Genomic DNA, 20,000 nt, shown 5'->3' with positions numbered 1-20,000 from the left:
CGTCGCTAGCATGTTCACAAATTAAAAAGGAGCCTAATGATATTGCTTATGTTCATGCTGAGCATTAAAAAGGTAATGTCTAAAAGGTTTTACTGTGTTAATAAAACTCAGAGGTGGTCAAGACTTGGGTGCACACAGGGATGGAATGTAAAATAATCAGTCATAATGTTATGACTTCATCTTTCATTGTGTGTTTTCAACTCTGCCTTGAAAACCAGAGATGGCTTCTAAAGAGAGAAAGAGACAAAATTATATCAAAGGAGAGGGAAAATTATAAGCTTGACTTATCTTTAATGTTATACATCAAAATGAAATTCCTGTGATACGTGGCATGTGCACAAACAACGCGGGCAAGCTTTTGTCTTTGTTGAATTTAAATGAAAAGTCCCCCTAGATATTAATATGTGGACTTCATTTGTTAGCTTGCTAAGTCAGGGACTTATAACAAAAGCTTTGTAAACAAAAGATTAAACTGAATCGAGCTTTAGAAAATGAAAGGAAAACAAGAGTCAAGTAATCACAGATCAGTCTGGGGCTGCTTAGATTGAAATCAGCGCGGGCTACTGGAGTGGAAAATGTTTAATTGAACTATTTCATTACGCGGAAGTTTATGTCCCCCTCACAGAATCCAAAATATTTGTACCAGAGAAGCCTGTCTTTTCCTCCTTTAAATAGATGGAGATGAGACATGAGCCCGGCGACCGCGGGGGGCCCCCTTCCCTCACCCTTCGCCCGCCTCGGACGGGCCGGGGCACGGGCCGGGGACGACTCCCCACACCTGCCGGCCTTGCCATGGTCGTGGGGTCCGGGGCACCTGGGAGCCCCCCTTCCCAGCGCACCTGCTGCCCCCAAACCGGAACCGGCATGGTGGCGGACCCGCGTAGGGCGCCACTTGCTCTTTTACTAACCTTGGGTAACCTTTCGGGATCACCCGGATGTCTTGGGATCACTTTCTGCAACCTCTGAAAGCCGTAATCTATGGTTGGTTCATTAAGGGCTGTAACAGGACACAGAAATGTAGGTCAGGTTAATTACTTTTATGTCATCCATTACTCGTTTATTGCACACTTACAAATAAATGTGTGACTCTCCTTTTCTGACGCTCTCGGAGGCAAGCACCCCCGAACGCTAGCTCTGTCTTAAGGAATGGATTTCCCCCCTTTCTTTTGCACATAAAAGCAATGATTATTTCTAATCTATAATTAGACTGGAAGAAAGTCGACGGGTTACTCAATATATTGTAAGAATGGCAGTGCAGGCAGAAGGTGGCAAGTCTTGGGGCCATACATAGCAATCACCACTGTCATGATCACTGTCTACATCACGCGGTGCTTTCCACCCTGGCCAGGGATTTATGGGAAACTGGCAATTATGACATATGTCCAGCTATTGCTAGCTGCAGATTTATCCCTGTGGTCCTTTTCTGTCTAGCATATTGCCTGAGCACAAACCAGGCAGGAGGAGCACTTATTCTTGCAAAGCTTTAATAATCTGTGAATGGCTGACTACAAACTGATGTAGAGCACTATCATTCCACCAGCCTCACGAAATTGCCGGCCACAAATAGTAATTAATCTTTTTATCCCTCAAATTGTAATTTTGACTATGAACTGTGCGCGGCCATAAATCAGCGGCACACGCGCTGTGTACAGTGCATGAATCACGGCCGGGACTCCGTCCGACTGCACACTCTGTGTTTAACAAGCTTTATAAGGAGCCATTGGGCTTTATTATGGCTTTGCGTGACTCCAACAAAAACTGAGCCCGGAGGCCCGGGGACGTGAGTTAAGATGAAAATACTTATTAGAGTACATTACTTCTTGATGTAGATATCGTTTTCCGTGGAGTAACGCCACGGTGCATGGCGCGACATAAATCAGGGGGTTTTCTGAGACTAATAGGACCTGCCGCCATCTATTCATTACGCAGCCCACAATTTGGGCCATCACTCATTAGTCAGCATGTAATTTGATGATTAACACCACCCAACTCAGCAGGTCTGCAAGAGTGCGGGGAACACAAAGGCGCCGGCTTCGAGGAACGAGGTTAGAGGCTGCCTTTGAAAGTGCTCTCTGAAATAATTGGTCACTGCTTTTCCTCGAACGCTGGTGTCAACACCCACGGCGGGTCTCGGACGCGGCGGGGCCGGAAGACTCGCACGCACACTCAATAACACGCCCGTAAGTTGAGGGCCACAATATGATCTGACATTCCATCATACATCCCAGAGACAAAGGTCCACACAGGAATGTGAAGTAAGACATTTTCTTGTTAATAAAGCATTGATCCGACGTATTGATTTTACATGACATGGCTTTTGCTGCGATTTTGCCCTCTTTTTTCTTTGCAAATAGTAAAGCTCTTCAAAATGCCTCGGTGTATGTGACATGGCAAAATTTCTAACTCTCTGTGATGTAAATTCTATATGTGTAAAACCACTTCATAATCAAACCATTAATCATCAGAAGCTGTCAGCATTGACTTGGGGGACAATTTGTCATGTCTCTGCCCGGGCCAGGACAAGGGTGTCAAGGCGGAAGTGCCGCGCCGGCAGCCGGGCGGATGGGCCTCACCCAGCGACTTGGCCCAAAAAGGATTAGATAAAGTATTACATTTCTTGATGAGGGAACAAAAAGGGTGGCCCACTGTGCACTTCTAACGTGTCAGGGTTTCTCCTCTCTCCCAGCTAATCACCATGACTGTTTGACTTAATGAATCGGCCTGATGAAAGGTGATCAGAAAAGATAGATGGGCGGCCACTATTGATTTCATGCAAATGGCCCTGACAGGTGATGGACGCTTTAATGCAAGCTTTCAGAAGCTTTATGACTTGTAATAACCATACACTCTCATTCTGGGAGAGACATTTTCCAATGTTTCAGTTGAATTGATAATTCTCCTTCTAGGACTGAAAATATTTCAAAGCAGTATAAATAAGAGGCTACCTTTCACCTCCCACCTCGGCCCAGAGAGCGTTCACATCTCGAGTGCACCGCCAGGATCGAGCTCTCGGAAGAGGCCCTGCCGCCGCGCCCCCAGAGGTCCACCCCCTCCACCCCATCCCCCGCCAGGCCGGGCGCCACAAAGGGCCGGGGCAGGCACCGCGGGTGCGGCCTGAAATCCCATCCGGGGGGCTCAACTCCCGGACGCCCGATGAATGTAACATTGGAAGAATTAGAAAAAAATGGCCCTCGTCCTGCGCCTCCGGGAGGAGTGGCACGCGCTCGTGGTTCTGGGGGGTTTCTGATCACCGAGGGTGGGGTTGCTGGCAGCTGCCCGCGGCGGGGCCGGCCCGAGGCCTTCCGAGGGCCCAACCGCATGGAACCCGTCACGCTGCAACTGGCGGGACCGGGAGCCGCGCAGACGTCGCGGGCAAATTCTGCAACTGGAGGAGAAAGCACAGGACCCCGCGCGCACATCTAATAAATCCTCGGCGCGCCGAGTTTACAAGGCGAGGGCCCAGCCGAGCCAGGGCAAGACTCTAGCACGTCCAGTCACAGAGCACCGAGCCAGGCCAATCAATACCACTTTCCTGTTTTAGAACTGGGTAATTATGAGGGGGAGAGATTGCCTGACCTTTCACCTGCACTGCATTACTTTGCTGATATTAAGATAAATTGCCTGATTTTGGGTAAACATATGCTGCAATTCAAACTGTCAGCACTGGTTTGCTCAGGAATAATTTGTATTGATCTCCCAGCTTCTTCCCAATTTTGCTTACTGACCTCGTGGATAATTAGAGAAGGAGCCTTGGGTGAGCTCAAGTCGGGGATGAAGAAGAAATATGAAGAAGAATAAAGCAAATTTGTTTTATGTTAATATTTGTAGGTCCTCCTGCCGCCCTCACATCTGTCAGCATAAGGAGAGCCGTAAATTAATGTACTTGGTTCCTGAGCAATTTATTCCAAGGAATTATTTAGCAGCTTGCTTAGTCTCTGAACATGTGTCACTGGGTTAAATTAATTTAAACTCTGCCTTAAACACAACAAAAACAAATGTTATTTTCTGCTGAAGGGGAAAAAAACAAGACATTCCTCAAAATGTGTTATAAGCGTCCAACTTACTGCACGGATTTCCGCAATATCTGCATCGGAGAGGATGAGTTTTGTAATAAGCTGCCTCCCCCCAAAGTAATTAGTGCCCATTATTTGTTCCGAATTCAAATCTCGCTAAGATGGGCTGCTGCGTATAAAAGAGATGGATGTATGTGCAAAATTATATCATTTAAGATATGTCAGATTATAAGGCTGTTGTATCAAAAGTCATAAAACAAATCTCCCTTGTGAAATATCTCTTTATTAACCGTGCCATAAGATATTAACATTCCTCATTTAGTGGAGGGCCTTTTATCTGTTTCAAATACATTATTCGTCCTTTTAGAGATAAACTGTATTAATATCCATTTGAGTAGGCTACCGCGGCCTAATGCATAGTAATTTTTGTTGGAGAGCTTTTATTTTAGAATAAGAAAATTACACAGCAATAAAACCTGAATGAATCAGAAGCTAGAATAGCCGGGAATCACATTCCATGCCAAATGGGGCAAGCAATCAGGCAGCCTGTGAAAAGCCAGATATCCGGCTATCACATGCAGGCCAGCATCCAGCGCGGGTCATACAAACAGAGCCTGACACGGCCACGGAGAGCAGTGGGTCGTCCACGCCGGAACAGCCTACAGCTCGGGACGGATACATATTTAAATATATTTGAGTGTACTAGAGTTAATCTCGTTACTTTACATGCATTAAAGTCCCAACAGAAGCAGCATTCTAAATATTTAAGTCATGCCCGTGTACTGAGGGATTAATCATCGTGCAATTGATAAAACGTTAACGGTCTGTGATGTCAGTTCGGGTCGGGACTGCCAGAGCTCATGTGGCGGCGGCAGAACGTGGCATCGGGCCCCGGGCTGGAGCTGCAGCCGGCACAGCCCCACCCGGGCCAGAGTCGGCGGGGCTGTCTTTCCCGGGACATACACGGTTTCAGGGTTCGTTGTGATGGTTTCACCGTCTCTGTCGGCCAGCCCTGCCCCGAGGTCTGTGTTCATCTCTAATGCCCCCCAAATGTATACGATGATCTTATTAGACTCCAATAGCAAGTCCATGAAGGTATAAGCCCTGTTCGGTTAAGCAGGGGGACGTGTCCAGGACCTCTGGGCTGATAACGCACCAGCACGATTTCAGCCTCGAGAGCGTGTATGTCTGGGGCCAGTGGTGTTTTTCTGCAAACAGCAACTCCAGGAAAGAAACGGCCTTAAGTCCCACCCATTCACCTGACATTTATTAAGCAGCTACTACATGCCGGGGGCTCAGCTGTGGGAAACCTGCTCCCAAGGGCGCTCGTGGGTGGGGGGGGGGGAGCCAAGCGCAGAGGCCACCCCTCGGTGGTGATGGTGCTGTGGTGGGCTGCCTGCCCAGGGCACAGGGGGCCTCCTGTCTCCCCCTCCCGGCCTGGCAGCACCCTGCCTGCTCCCCAGGACTGGGCTGCAGCAAGAAGGAAGGGTCGGGATGATGGAGCTCCCCTGGGACGGCCACCTCCCGCCCAGCCCTGCCGGGGAGACCCAGGGCCCGGCCCAGCCCACGCGCAGCACCAACCCTCCTAGTACCCCGGACTAACTGCTCTTACAGCCACACTCCTGGTTTTAAAATAGTGGCATTAAACACACAGGAGGGGACACTCACAGGTAGGAAACGCACCGCTTTTCCCGTCGCCTCTCTATTGTTTAAATGGAAGCCCGGCGAGCTAAGAAAGGTACAAGAAGTTTTAGGTTTAGCACAAATGTTCCTCCTGCCTGAAAAACCTGCCTATGACAATAAAAACAGGAAGACATTCATTTGCTTCATTCCAGCTGCTGGTTGGAGCTATTAAATGAGTTCCAGTTTCATTTCAATAATGATCATCTTCCTGTAACTTCCCAATCATGCATTTGTCATAATGCAGTCATTTTCTAGCTACAAACAGATCCTCATAATGAGGCAGTTTTTCACATTAGCAACATAACTACATAATAAGAACATCTGCAGTTCCTTTTCCGAGGGACAAGAGTGCGCTTCAATTAAGGCAATGGGGATTGTTAAGTAAGATATAGTATATTTTACTAACAGGATACCCAGACCCTGCCCCGACAGACTGCAAGCCTTCAGTGTGCCTGAATGAACACAGGTTGTAATGTGTAAAAATTAAATAAAGTAAAATTAAATTGCTCAATACAAAGACATCCCTCTAGAGGGTGTTAGTGATTTCAGTGACAAAGTGCTATTTGCTGACAAGTAGTTTACACATTAACCAGCTGAATCCAAGGGGGAAAAATGCCAATAGCAATTATATCACCTTGAGGTTATTAAATGTCCCACTGATAAGTAACTAGGTGAACTTGACCAGGTGATAAACACTGCTGTGAGCAAATGATCGCACAGTGAAGAATGTTTCTCTGTCCTGCTGTTTCTCCAGATAGCTTTTCTTTCAAAAATGACTGTATAAAAAGTTGCATTAAAAATGTGTGGCCGCTGAGGACAAAACTGGTACTTAGCCCCCCTCCAGTACCTCGTGCCCGCCCCCCCCCCGCCCACCCTGCGCCTGCCATCACTCCACCTCCAAAACGTTGTGCAAGGTCTGCAAAGGCCTGTTTTCTCTCCCTTTTTTAGGCTTTAAAATGACGCTAAGTTCTCCACTTCATCATCAACTGTCTCCTCCAAGCGCATTTCATCTACAAGAAATTCAGATGCTCGGGAAATTAAAATTTCAAAGATCTGCTGCAAAAAAAAATCAATGGGGCGAGATCAATGCTCATAGAAATTTCATGAACTTTGAACTGATCCGGGATGATGATGAGAGGTGCCTGGAGTTTCAGGCGGCTGACGGCTCCGCGTGTGGATGAAAAGCGGCCCATGCAGCAGAGAGGAGGGCCACGGTTTAGATGGGTTTTCGCTTTCATATTTTGTCCGACAAAAAAATTAATTTTTAGTCTATTTCAGTAACAAGCAAAAATAGAAAAAAAAATCTGCCTTCCCGACACGACGTGTAATACCCCCACTTCTTAAGAGCACCTAATGCTTTGCACATTAACGCGGCCACGAAATGAAATCGGTTCCCTTTGCAGCCGATTGCAGGTGCAAATTAATATTGTAAAATGAAGATCAATACATGGACAGGGCCAAATCAATACTGGCTAAATTATTGCTGCATTTTCCTCCTCATTCAAGATGAGTTGTGTTTTCCTCTCAAAGTCAATACTTTGCAGCTTTTCTCATTAATTTCTCAATAAATTTGGCAATGAATTTCAATCACAGAACTCGGCAGGGTGAGCCAAGCATTGTGGCGTGCCTGGGAAACACAAAGGCCACCGCGGTTGTGCATCACTCACCAGGGGCGTGGGCCCCAGGAGCCCACCTGGGCCCCTGCCCGGCCCCCGAGGTGGGAGCAAACAGGAAGACTTCGGGTCACCCTTCGTGGACACCGAGCGGCCAACCCCAGGTTGCCCTCCCCAAAGTGACTTGGCTTTCCCAGCGTCCCAGCCACGGGGCCCAACACCAGCAGGGGCAGCTCCGACGGGCCCGGGGTCAGCCTCCGGCTCACGCGGCCGCTAGTCCAGTAGCCCTTCCGACCTGCTAGCTGAAGGGTATTTTCTGTAACCGAGACTTCTAAGGATGGGAAAAGTGCCACACTTGACTTCTAATTGGAAGTCAGGTGCCTCCCTCATTCGTGTGGGGAATATTGTTCTGGTATTCACACAGGCAGCCCAACCCGGCCTGTGCACAGGGACCCGCTCCCATTCACCACCGCCTGGCAGTGGATGGCGGCATTGTGATGCACCAAATGCAGAAAAGGGGACAGCTCGTCTTCCTTGTTACCAAAATAATACCCTTGCTGACAACTACTGGATTGCATTCAAACAATGCTGTTTACATACCTCAAAGAATACATGGGCTGCAGCTTTTATAGTCTTGTGGAAACTACACCTACCAAGCCCAGCCCGGCAGCGAAGGAAAACGGAGTCACGTGGTCTGTCAGCGGATCTCACTTCTCGAATGGCTTTCGGTCCCCGGGGGATGGGGAGCCCAGAGACGGACTCCCCATGGTGGCGGCTCCAGGGTGGGGAAGGGGCACTGGCCATCCCATAAGCCTCGCCTCCCCTCACCAAGGCTGTTCTAACACACGTGAGTGCCCTGTACGTGTACAGAGCCCGTGAGCAAGAGGAACGGAGAGGCCAGCCAGTAAGAATCACCCTCAGTGTACGAAAGGTCTCACACGATCTGTCATCCTTTCCTTAAGAAAGAAAAATCAAGTGTCCTAGTGTTGCTAACCCTCTTAGAGAGGTTTGTTTTTTTTTTTTTTTTTTCAAGAAAGGGTCTTAAAACCCAAACAGGCAACATAACGCTCTGTGGAGAGCCATCCCGGCAATGGATTTGCACACTTTAAACCAGCGTAAAATCTCCGTATAGACATAAGCTGCAGAATGAGCTGTGGAGGTAATACCCCCTCCCAGGGCTGGAAGCGTGCCTGCTACAGAAAGACCCCCACCCCTGTGTTTCCAAAGCCGGCCAGCCCCCTAGGGACACACATGCCCAGCCCGTGTGCTCACTTGCTCAGGAGTCCATCCTCCTCCCTGAAGGCAGGGCCGTCACCCCGTGTCACCGCACCCGCCCCACTCCACGCAAGGTGCACAGAGGTGCTCAGAAACCTAGCAACTGTGGGACTTCCTGAAGATACTAGACCAATGCAGAAGGCATCACAACATTTTTGATTTTGAGAAGCCAAAGCAAATGTAACATTCTCATCTGTCCACACAAAAACTTGTTCACAAATGTGTCCCAGCCACTTCATCGGTAACACCCGGGTGTCCTCGAGCTGATGAATGGATAAATGAGATGAGGTCTCTCCAAACAGTGGAATAGTATTCAGCCCCGCAAAGGAACGGAGATCTGATGCACGCTACCCTGCGCGTGACCTCCGAAACAAGATGCTGAGGGAAAGACGCCAGTCACAAAGGACCACATGCAGTAGGAGTCCATTTCCATGAAATGTCAGGAGTGGCCAACACACAGAGACAGGAGGCGGAAGCGGTTCCTGGGAGCAGGGGTGCAGGGGGGCGGTGGGGAGCGAGTGCTAATGCATGCACGGTTCCTCCTGGTGTGATGAAAGTGTTCCTGACTCAAGAACGGTTGCACACCCTTGTGAATATACTAAAACCCACTCATGGTACAGTTTGGGGGCATTTTATGCTACATGAACTACATCTGAATAAAAAACTAGATTTTAAAAGAAGGAAATGTCTCTAATCTGGATTAGAATATACACACCAGCTATTCCTCTACTGACGGAAATACCTTTCACGGTCTGAACGCCATCTCGCGATAGAGGTGCTTCGGGCCCTTGTATAAAGAGGGAGGCCCACACCCAAGCGAACACGGCAGACCACAGCTGTGGGGCAGAGGGCCGGCCTCCCACTCAGGGAGCGTAACGTGGCTTCCCAACATGACCGCCTTTCCCATCTCCACGCAGGCATCTCTAACTCCTGGTATTCAGGGACGGGAATGTTCTAAGGCACAGCCTTTGAAGACCTCGCCTAGATTAATGTAAATCCTGGAATTCCCCCAACCACAGTCCTTGAACACAGGATTCTCGAGGCTGCCAAGTCCCCAACTGTACTGGGATCAGAAGGCCTCTGTGGCCTCATGGGACCTCCCTGCCACCCTGGCCCCCGGCCGCTCCCCCAGACTTGCTCCGTCTGAGTTCACACTTGGTCCACACTCTTCCCTCTGCCTGGAAACACCCCACTCCTACTGCCTATGTCCAGGGGACAGCCTCCCCAGCCCCCCCACCATCTCTGTTGGGGTCTCCCTCCTAGAAGACCCACAGTGCCTCCGCTGTCCCTTTTCTCATAGAACTTGGCACCTTTTATGAGTATCCATTTCTTTTCTACATCCTGTTTCGCTCCCATAAGACTCAGAGTCACTGGGATCATAAACGTAGCTTGTGCGTCATTTGCCGAGTACAGCCCAGAACCAGGCATCAGGCTGCCAGGAAGAAGACGTGGCTCCTTCCTCTGGTGAGGATCCCACTGCCCGGTGCTGCCCTGCCCCAAGCACCTGTAAGACCCAGATGTTTCCCTTCTCTTCTCCATCCCCTGCGGTACCCAGCGGAGTCCCTGCTGCAGGTGGGCATCAGGAAGACCCCGAATGTTTCCAGATGCCATGGGTCAATCCCAAATCACGTTGCCAGGAAGCTTCAACATCACATCCTTCGACACCATGTTCACCTCAGATGTCATTCCTTTCGGGGGCATTTTCCAAGGGCAGAGGGCAGGAGTGACATGAGCGGCTGCAGAATTCTGGGCAGTGAGGAGTAGGGGTGCGTGGGGATGGGTGGGTAGAGGGCTTCAGCACAACAGGTGTTCACCACGGTGCCCTGACAAAGCTCACGTGACCTGGGGCGCTGTCGCAGAGACGGTGACAACAGACCGTCGGCATGAGCTCCCCACAGGCAGGGAGCCACGTGACGTGGCAGCCCCCCCCCCCACCTTGCGCACGTGCCCCTTGCTTTCGTGGTATTTAAACAAGTCAACCTCTGAATCCATTTTAACTGATGACAAGCACACGAGGCGCATTTACAGGCTTTAGCTTGGGAATACCCAGTGGTCCAAGGCCAAGTTCGTGGTGAAGTGTTCATCTGCGCCACCCCCACGGCGAAGGTCCTGCTCCCACAGAAATGTGGAGAGGCTCCCTCGGCCTCGAGACTCATCCACCAGCCCAGCACCAAGGCACCTGGAAGCTCACGGAGGATGTTTCTGGACTGGGGACGTGTTCATTAGGAAAAGCACGAGCTGGTCTCCAACACCAGCGATGGAGTGATTTTCGTGGTAAAGCTGCTGGCTGCCCACCAGCGCCAGGCGCCCAGATGCACGAGGATGGGGAGGACCATGGTGCCCCAGGCCACCAGCCCCTCCCCCCACCGTCCACCATCCACGGGGCTGTGACGGGGGGGCAGGGACAAGGGGCATCCAGCCGAGGGCCTCCTCCTGGGAGAATAAGGGGTGACAAGATGGAGAAGGAATCTGGCAGAATCCCCAATATCCAACCACCTCGGTGCCCTGACCTGGGTCCTCGAGGGTCCTCGATGCTCAGAGTGGGACAGGGCCCAGACCCTGGGGCCAGGCAATAGGACCTCCGTGTGTGGGAGACGTCAGGAAGGCCCGCCTCCTGAGGGCAGGGAAGGGGGGCATTTGCCCAGGAGAAGAGTCAGACCCACTGCCCGGCTGCCCCTTAAAGGAACTTCCTCCAAAGACGATTTACACCAATGCTTACCACGGTCTGCAGTGGCCGATTGTCTCAATGGGACTTTCTGTATTTAAAATTTAACACCGTCTGTAATGAGTCTTCCCGAGCATATGTGCCGTAACACATGCACTCAGGTCCCTTGTGGAACCAACTTATTCCATATGCTCATTAAGAGCATTTGAAAACTTCTATTTTGGGGGGGGAGGGGCATAGCAAACAGCCTGCATCACTAACAGCTTCCCGTTTTGTCGTTTTTATTGAAAAACCATTCTACAAAAGGAATTACTCGTTTTGCATTTTCTTCCATGAATAAAAAAGGCCCAGCTGATGTGAATGATAATTTTTTAAAAGTACTTTTTCTCAGGCCGAGCATCTGGGACCCAAGTCTCGACACGGAACAAACGTGTGCAGACAGGTCTGCAGATCTTCCCCCAAAATGAAGCCGAGGCGGGCCCCGAGCTGCGGCAGCCTCACTGTCCCCACGCCCAGCACACGGGAGCGAAACGCGCCGCCTGTCAGCTTCCAACCTGGGCCCTTCGCATCCTGCCCGGTGTCCAGCTAAATGGGCCTGGCGGGAGGAGGCCTGGGGCCTCCACGACCGTGGTAAGCCAGAAAGAAAAAGGAAAATCGTGACGTGTAGTTCCTGTTTCTCTTCTTCCGGGGTCACCGGGTGATCTAGTCCTTTCTTCAGCATGGAAAGAACCGCACACCTCCGCATCAGGCTCTCCTCTGGCGCTGCCCTTGGTCTTCATCGTTGAACTTGCGGGTTTTCACAGGCGGGGTTTGTGTGATTTTATTTTTACATTTATTATCTCTGCTCTCTTCTGCACTTGGGTGGACTACAGTCACTCTGTTGCACTTCTAAGTGGTGATCTCCCCGGTCCCCGCCCCCCGTGACCTTTCCGAGTTGTTCTCAGAAGTGTGGCCGGCATCCTTGCCGACCAGAGACTCGAATGAAACCGCCGCTCGTGATCCCATTCGGTCCCGTGACTCCCCTCCCGCGGGCCCCCTGGGCGAGTGGGGGAGCGGGACCAGGGACCCCGCCAGTGCAGCGGGCTGAGCGGGCGGAGGGGTCCAGGCCCGCCTCCTCCGCCCGTCCACATCTCGACAACCACTGAGTGAAACCCAGATGACCCCTTTGTCCTTTGGGGAAGATAAATGGCTGTCTCCTCTCGGCTACATTTTGTCAGGTTTGGTGCTGGAGAGTCAATACCTTCACCTTGACATGGAAACTTCGTGATTTATCAGTCGGTTTCTCCTCCTGGGTTAGCGCGGCCCCGGGAAGTGCAGCCAATCGGGGCACCGGGAGCCGACTTTGGTCACAGCCACTTGGAAAACCACCACAGCCCCTCTGATGACAGACAAATGTGTCTTGTTAGCAACTGCCCAAAAGCGCTTGACTTGTACTAATAACAAAAAGGCCATGCTGGTCACCGTGGGTCCAAAGACGGAGCACCCTGTCACCAGCCTGGTTGGGAAATTAGCAAATAATGTTCTTTTCCTTGATAAATGGGTGACAGCTCCCTCTCACCAATCATTTTTAACATTTTGATGCATGCCTATGATCCCACTGGAGGAGCAGAAAAGTTTACTGGCCCTCAATTTTCAGATGATGAATGGAAGTCTCTAAATGTGCGATTTCTGTATGAGGTATAGTTCATTTTAAGCAATTCTAGTAAATGGGTGTCACTGATTAGGACAAATAGTCTACTTGTGCAATAGCACAAGCAGTGTGTCTCATTCTCCAGGCCCCCTTTGAGACAGGAGAGAAGGGGACAGCAGTGACCCCGGGAGCCCTCCCGGCGCCGCTCCCGAGGAGGGGGCGTCGCTGAATGTGCGCGCTCCCCGCGCCCGCATCGCGTGCCGGCAGACCAGCCGGTGGTTACCTGGTGTCACGCTGTACCGCCCAGGGGACACCAGGGGGGCGCCCTCCCTTCCCCTGCGGCCCTTAGGAGCCCTGCCAATGACCCCAAAGACAGCCAGCTGGCCCGGTGTGCACACCGCCCAGGCAATGGGCAGAGATCTGCCCTCTCCCGCCAGTAAGTGAACAAATGAGCAACGCCAAGGTGGGCCGGGTGGGACCGTGGGGGCAGAGCTGTGTGCCACGCAGACAGCTGTCCCAGCCCTCCCAGGCCAGACAGGTCTGGACACGCCCTGAGCTGAGCCCACGGCCCCACCTAACGCTCCTCACAGAAAGGCAAAGGTCTCTCCACCAGGGACGGTGGCCTCCCACCGACACCCTCCAACCGCCAAGGAGGAACCGTGACACCCACCCATGGCGCTCACGGAGAGGAACAGACAGGGACCAGCCAAGACCCGCCGGGCCTCACCGGCCAGGGCACACTCCTCGACAGGCCGGAAGCCTCCCCAAACTCCGGGGCCCGTAATTACAATATCTGTCTCTCCACCAGGCCCACATATGTGGTTAAAAATCTGTAACTGAAATAATCAGGCGGCTCACACTGAAGAGAAGGCATGAGCATTTAGTGTAGGCACGGTAAAAACAGTATGACTTGTGGGGGGCAATTAGGATTCATTTGCGCTGTGGACACAAGGAATCTGTCTGGAGGGCGCTGGCCTGGGGGACAGCTAGTTGGTGCCGGCTGTGGTCAAACGGTACTGTTGACAGAATCACGTCTGAATGCACACAAAAGATCTTTAAAACACTTCAGAAACATGAGTGCCTTTCAAGGGGGTGACGTGAGGCAGGGGTGAACGGGGGAAGCTTGCCAGAGGCGACCGGAGGCCCTGGGCGAGGAGACGGTCCCCCCGGCCACCACCCGCCCAGCATCAGGACAGCACCTGAAGACGGGGCCGTCCCTGCCTCGACATGTCCCCCGTTTAAGGCACAATCCAACTTAAAAAAGAAAAACACACACACACACATAAATACTGTATCGGGAAGATCACAAACTGTTAGCAGCTAGTGGCTGAGTAATGATTTCACAAGCAGGAAACTGAATGCACATCTTTGTGCAGAAAATCATCATTTCTATGTCCCCGTCAAGGAAATGCATTGCAGACCCGAGCTGGGCCCGAGCACAGCAGTCGAGCTCGGGCTGCACCCACTCTGGACGTGTTGACCGTCAACCGCCAATATCTTGGTTAGGAACTGGGTTTGGCCGTTGGCAGACAACATGTTGACTCCTGGTAATTTGTGATAATTTCTGTAAACGAGCAAGAGAGATCTCTAACATGAGGGTGGGCCAGCAAGCAGTCAGGTGCAGGAGGTCAGCAGGGAGCCCCCCGCCGCGGGCTGCACCCCGGTGTCCTGGGGAATGATGCCTGAAGGTGAGCCACCACCAACTAGCCTCGGCTCTTCTGTGGAACAGGAGACCCTCTGCCACGTGGACACTTGCAGAAAAGTGATACTCGTGTTTGTGCAAGAGCACCTCACGCCTGGAAACGTGTCTGTTAACTAGTCCTCGTTCTAACAGAACTCCAATTAGAAGCATACAGATTCCAATTTGTCTTAATCAGATAACACGGCAATGCCTATATTCTAATTAAAAAATGATTTCTTTTATTGCTCTTAACAATGTGATGTGTTTCTCCTGGTGAAGTTATACATGTGAAACTGCTCAGTTCACCATTTACCAGGAGTTTCTCAGGTAGGACGATTTGCCAGGACTATTTTAATTATTATTAAACAAGCAAATGATACACTATTAGACAAATATTAAAACAAGCATTGCGCTCAGTTATTAATTTGCACTATTCACTTTTAAATGCAGCAAATATCTCATTAATTTAATTTTAGGTGCCCACCCGTTTATATTGCATTTTACAGCCTAAAAGGCAATTTACTATTAACTGGCAATTACATACAGAGTGATTGTTAATTCTGCTCCTAAGTGCTAGCCGCTTGAAAATTGTTCTCTCTCTCTAATTTTTGACCTTCTTACAACAGGGGTGAGGCACACTGGGAATACAAAGGACTAGTATGGAAGAGCCGGACATGTCATTTGTGACTCATTCTTTTAATTCACCGTGCTAATCAACTGAACCGCCGCTGCCTCCCTAGGTAATTGTGCTTTTATAGTAGTTGGTGAAAGCAGCGGGCAGAAGGGTCTGGAGGGATCGGCTTGGCCGGCCTCCCCTTCCCAGGGCTTCCCAGGGTGGGGGCAGCAGAGAGCGCCTGCACCCACTCTGGGTTGACTAATCGGGTCTGGTTCTGAAAAATCTGGTGTTTCTCAGATGGCTGTAAACAGATCATTTAGGCCTTTTGCCTCTGGCGGGCGGGGCCCCTTCTCTGTGCACAGGTCCATTATCCCCGGGCCTGGGCCGGCCGGGAAGGCTCCCTGCGAGGGCGTCCCGGCAGCCTCGGGGACTGATGGGAGCCAGATGCCCAGGGGACGGCGCCCTCCCTGAAGGGGCTGCCTGCCCGGGTCCTGACGTCCAGAAGGGCTGGCTCAGTTTTCAGTGGGGACAGTGCAATTGCCCGTGATTGCTTCACTGTCCCCATCAATTTCAGGGCAAAGCAAATCAGACAGAAGCTTCCAGGTCAGACAGGTTATGACCCCACCTTTCCTCTGCTCCCTGAGAGTGTACGGGCCCCGTATCCCTTACACACCGTTTGAAATGTATATTCCCGTTAATGATTGGGGTGTGGGGGGAGGCAATAAATTAGCCTCCCGCTAGGAAAGACTGAGCTCACTGAATGGCTTCATTGAAAGGCCCATTCGTGGGAGAACTCTTGACAGAAGAAATCCCCAAAGCCTTGGGCAGCAGGGACCCCGGACCAGTGTCCCTGGAAGCCCAGTCTTGGGGTGCAGGCGACGTCCACGGCAGAAATGGAAGCCGGGTTCGGGCCAGCGGGCAGCAGCTGGTGCTCACCAAGGGATTGCCCTCACCCTGAGCAGGGAGGAGGGGAGCACCCCAGGAGCCAGAGAGGAGGACGGCGTCCTGCACAGAGAGCCGCCCGGACACCAGCCAGCCCCGACCCCGGCAATGCCAGGCCCTGCACTTGTGACACCCGCCGGCCAGTGACAGATGTCCCGCCCTCACTCACTTTTGGTCTCTCCCGCGCTTGATACGAAGCTCAGCCCAGCCCCTCCTGCCGTCTGCGGGCAGGGCAGGGAAGGTTCTGCCATCTCGTTCTTCTTACAATGGCCACTGACCGCCCCCCACCCCAAAAAGCCCACAGCTGCAAAGGTCTGATCTGGGAAGGGAGCCCCTGAAGGCACCAGCTGAAGAACCTAACCAAGACGGGCAGACCAAGTGGGAGAAGCCCACCGTCCCCCCGCTTCTGGGCAGATGCGGCAAGTCCGTCTGGCCACTTTTGGACATGCTCACCGCAATGCCCTAAACCAACAAGGACACCCCGGTCCTGTGGCAGACGTGGGAGCCCACACACCACATGGCTCATGAGCAGATAGTAAATGTCTCCTCTTTGGAGGGACTGGGGACCCTGGTGGTCGTTACCCTAACTGACCACAGAAAGGTACCGCTTGCCATGTTCCCACCTGTGGCAGAGAGCACCCCTGAGTTCTCCCTGACCCCCACGAAGCCCGTGGGGGGAGGCCGAGGAGTAAGTGGGACTCCGCGGGGTCAGGAGGCACAGGGCCCAGGTCCTCGGGCCAACACTGGGCAGAGCAGAGCCTGCACAGCGCGAAGCTCACAAGCCAGAGGCCCGCGGAGGTATCATGCCCCCAACAGGGAACACAGAGTGGGGTGTGGAGAGTGTGCAGGGGCATGGCGACAGCTCACACAAGACGACGGGCCCACAGCAGGTGCCAGAGGCCCCAGCGGGTACAGGACGGGACTCCGGCCGCACCTCCCTGGACCGGCCCCACACGGCACTGGCCGGACAGCGCTCACGTGTTGGAGACGTATGGGTGCTTCCTAGATGCCCCACGTTTCATGACCCTGTTTTGCAGATGACACACTGGGGGCCTCGCAAACTGGAGGAGCCGCCCTTCCCACTCACTGGGTCTTCCCAGGAAGCCAGGAGCATCCGGACCCCAGGAGTGGGCCCAGGGACGTCCACCCATAGCTTTTCTGCTGCACCCACTTCCCCTTGGTTCCTGGGCGGTTCTGGGCTCCTGGGAGTGTGTGCTGGTCCCATGGGAGAAAGTGGCCCATAGTATGGGCACCTCTCCCCACCTTGACCATGGCAGGGTGCAGAGTTTCAGGGAGGACAGAGGAGGAAACTGCCCCCACTGAGGACCCCAGGTATCACTGGCAGGCAGGCTGCTGAGGGTCTGGCCTCTGGGGACAATAGTCAGGGCTGTCTGAGAGGACCCAAGTCAGGCACGCCCTTGAGCTGATGCTGGGTCTACGGGAAGTGGTGTGGAGGAGCTTAAATTTTCCATTTCCTACCCACTCAACGTTTCCTACAAGGGGAAGTGGGTGAGTAACCCCTCCTCCCTCCTCAAACTCCTGAGTGGAAGGGACCTCCACACCCCCCACATCCCCCTGCCTGGTGGACAGAGAGACCCGCATCCCAGGGGGAGGCCAGACCCGCTCCAGGACATCCTGCAGCTGGCGACAGCATGTGGTCAAGGCTGCAGTCCCAGCCCAGGCTCCCGGCATGGACCGCCCCCCCCGCCTGTGGCCGCCCCCCCGACAAGCACATCGAGGCCACAACAGGAGAGAACAAGTGCCCATCCCTGTCACTCGTGTGGGGTTTCAGCAGGTGCTGTCCATCGGTACAAACACTTCTCAGGTCCTAGAGCTTTTGCAGTTGGCTAGGACTGAAACCAGAAAACTTCGAGTTTATCGATGGCGTTTCTCAACAGCCACCTCGGCCCAATAGTGTTCAGTCAGCATCTATGTGAGCGGGGCTTCGTAGCGGAGCACTCTGAGATAACAAACGTGCCATTTCAGAGGGGACCCCTTCTAGTGACCAATTCAGAGACCCTCGCAGAAAATGGGTCCTCTTTTAGAAATAGCACGGGGCCTGGAGCAGACTGACTCCTGGCTTCCACCTGCGGCCCATTGATTACAGCGCGTGTGGCCTTGGGCACATGACCCGTGCTTCATCCCAGTCCCAACGTGTGCAAATGGATGGCAGCATCACGGGCAGCCACGCGGCGACGCACGGGCACGCAGGACACACGGCCCACGGACCGGGCACACGGGCAGCTGCCCAGGGGAGGCCGGAGCTGACTGGTTACTGACAGGCCCCCCACCTTGCTTCACAGGCCCGAAGGCAGAGGGCCTCAGGTTCGGGGAGGGGCCCAAGAGCTCATGGCCTGGGGGGGCTGCATCTGTCCAGAGCACTGCCGACTCGGACGAGGATGCAGAAACCATGCACCCCACTGACCCAACCCTCGGGCCAAGGGGGCTTGGCCTGCCCTCATGGGGAGCCCGCCTGTGCAGGCTGTCATGGGGAGGAGGCATCCCCCACTTGGCCACCGAAGTCGGAAACGTGAACTCACCAGTGTAGACAAACCGCCCAGGAGCACCTTTACAGAACTGCTTGGATTTGTAGGACAGGGTGACTTCAACAACTCCAGGAATGTGCCGCGGCGGGGTCTGCACCCGGATGGCATGGGGAGTGATGAGCTACAAAAATCACAGGTGAACAGGCTTTCAGAGGCGCTGGCCTGGGAGGGCGGGCACTTGTCGGTGGGATATAATTACCAAAATGAGCACAAATTGGACCATCATCCCGGAATGCTCCTTCCTAGCTGTCACCCAGAGACTGGGAATCTACAGTGTTCTTTAAGAAAAATATCTGCAAACGATCCCGGGTTTTACTTTGCAGGAAAGGCCACAGGGCATCATTCATATGAAAATTGCCACCATATGTTTCCTTAAACCTGCTTCTAGTAATTCTAACACTAATTGTTGCAGCGCACGGAGGGACCTCCTACGGCAGGTTTGAAACCCCGGGGGCGGGGCTTGGGGGGGCGGGGGCTCTGTGCCCACCCACCGGAGAAGCCCCTGCCACAGGCAAACCGTCAAGTTCTGGGGGCGTGTGCGCCAGGGTGCCCAGGGGCCACGCACCACGACAGCCGGCCAAGCCGCTGGCGGGACAGCTCCGGCCGGACGCGGCCCGGGCGCGCAGGCTTACCTCGCTCCACACCAACATGGTTCCGAACACGACTTGCAGGCCGTCGAAGAAGTTGTCTCCGATGATGATGACGGTGGCTCCCCCCGTGGTCCAGCCTTCGCTGGGGCTGATGGCCTTGATGCACGGGGTCGCTGCTCGCACAAGACAGAGAACGCGCACCTTAGGGCCCCGGCCTCCGCCACGCTGCCCGCCGCGGGTCGTGCCGGCGCAGCAGGACACGAGGAGGGCCACTCCTCAGGCGGCACGCAAAGGGCAGTCGCACATCAGCATGTTGATGTGTTTAAAGCAAACTATTAAATGTTTTATAAAGCAAAGGCTAAGCCACAGAATACTGGTGAGCAAGGGGGGAAAAAACTGGCTTGATATAGCAAATTATGTGTCAGGGCAAATATGACTATTACAAATGATTAAGCACTGCGTGCATGTGGCACGTCGATTTATCTGCTCTGCCGTACAGATCTAAGCAGAGTCAATCAAAAGGTTGTTGAGGGGGATGGAGGAGCAAATGCCTTGCATTTCGATTCCTCATAAGCAGCTAATTGGGTTGGGTTTTTTCATCCGCGAACTTTGCCTTTTGGTTCAAAACTTCATTTTCCTCTGTCACTCCACAATTACTACTTTTCACTTTTCATCAGGAAAAAAAAAAAAATCAAAAGCACTATATTAATACTTTTGTCAAAGGTACACATTTTACATCTAATATT

General features: G+C 52.7%; 1 protein-coding gene across 14 annotated transcripts in view; it reads right to left on the bottom strand.

The window, feature by feature from the left end:
* Nucleotides 1-20,000, bottom strand: part of EBF3 (EBF transcription factor 3) — a 117,721-nt gene that overhangs the window by 11,862 nt on the left and 85,859 nt on the right. For all 14 annotated transcript variants that reach the window (XM_036120720.2, XM_036120723.2, XM_036120721.2 and 11 more), the window contains exons 9-11: nt 19,297-19,427; nt 18,659-18,785; nt 909-997 (exon numbers count right to left, since the gene is read on the bottom strand). In XM_036120720.2, the coding sequence (XP_035976613.1) occupies nt 909-997; nt 18,659-18,785; nt 19,297-19,427 (347 nt within the window). The remainder of the gene's footprint in view (nt 1-908; nt 998-18,658; nt 18,786-19,296; nt 19,428-20,000) is intronic.

Source organism: Halichoerus grypus, chromosome 7 (assembly GCF_964656455.1).
Source record: "Halichoerus grypus chromosome 7, mHalGry1.hap1.1, whole genome shotgun sequence".
NCBI classification, from domain to species: Eukaryota; Metazoa; Chordata; class Mammalia; order Carnivora; family Phocidae; genus Halichoerus; species Halichoerus grypus.
Note: the sequence above shows the minus strand (reverse complement) of the source record. Positions and strands in the feature narration are given on the sequence as shown.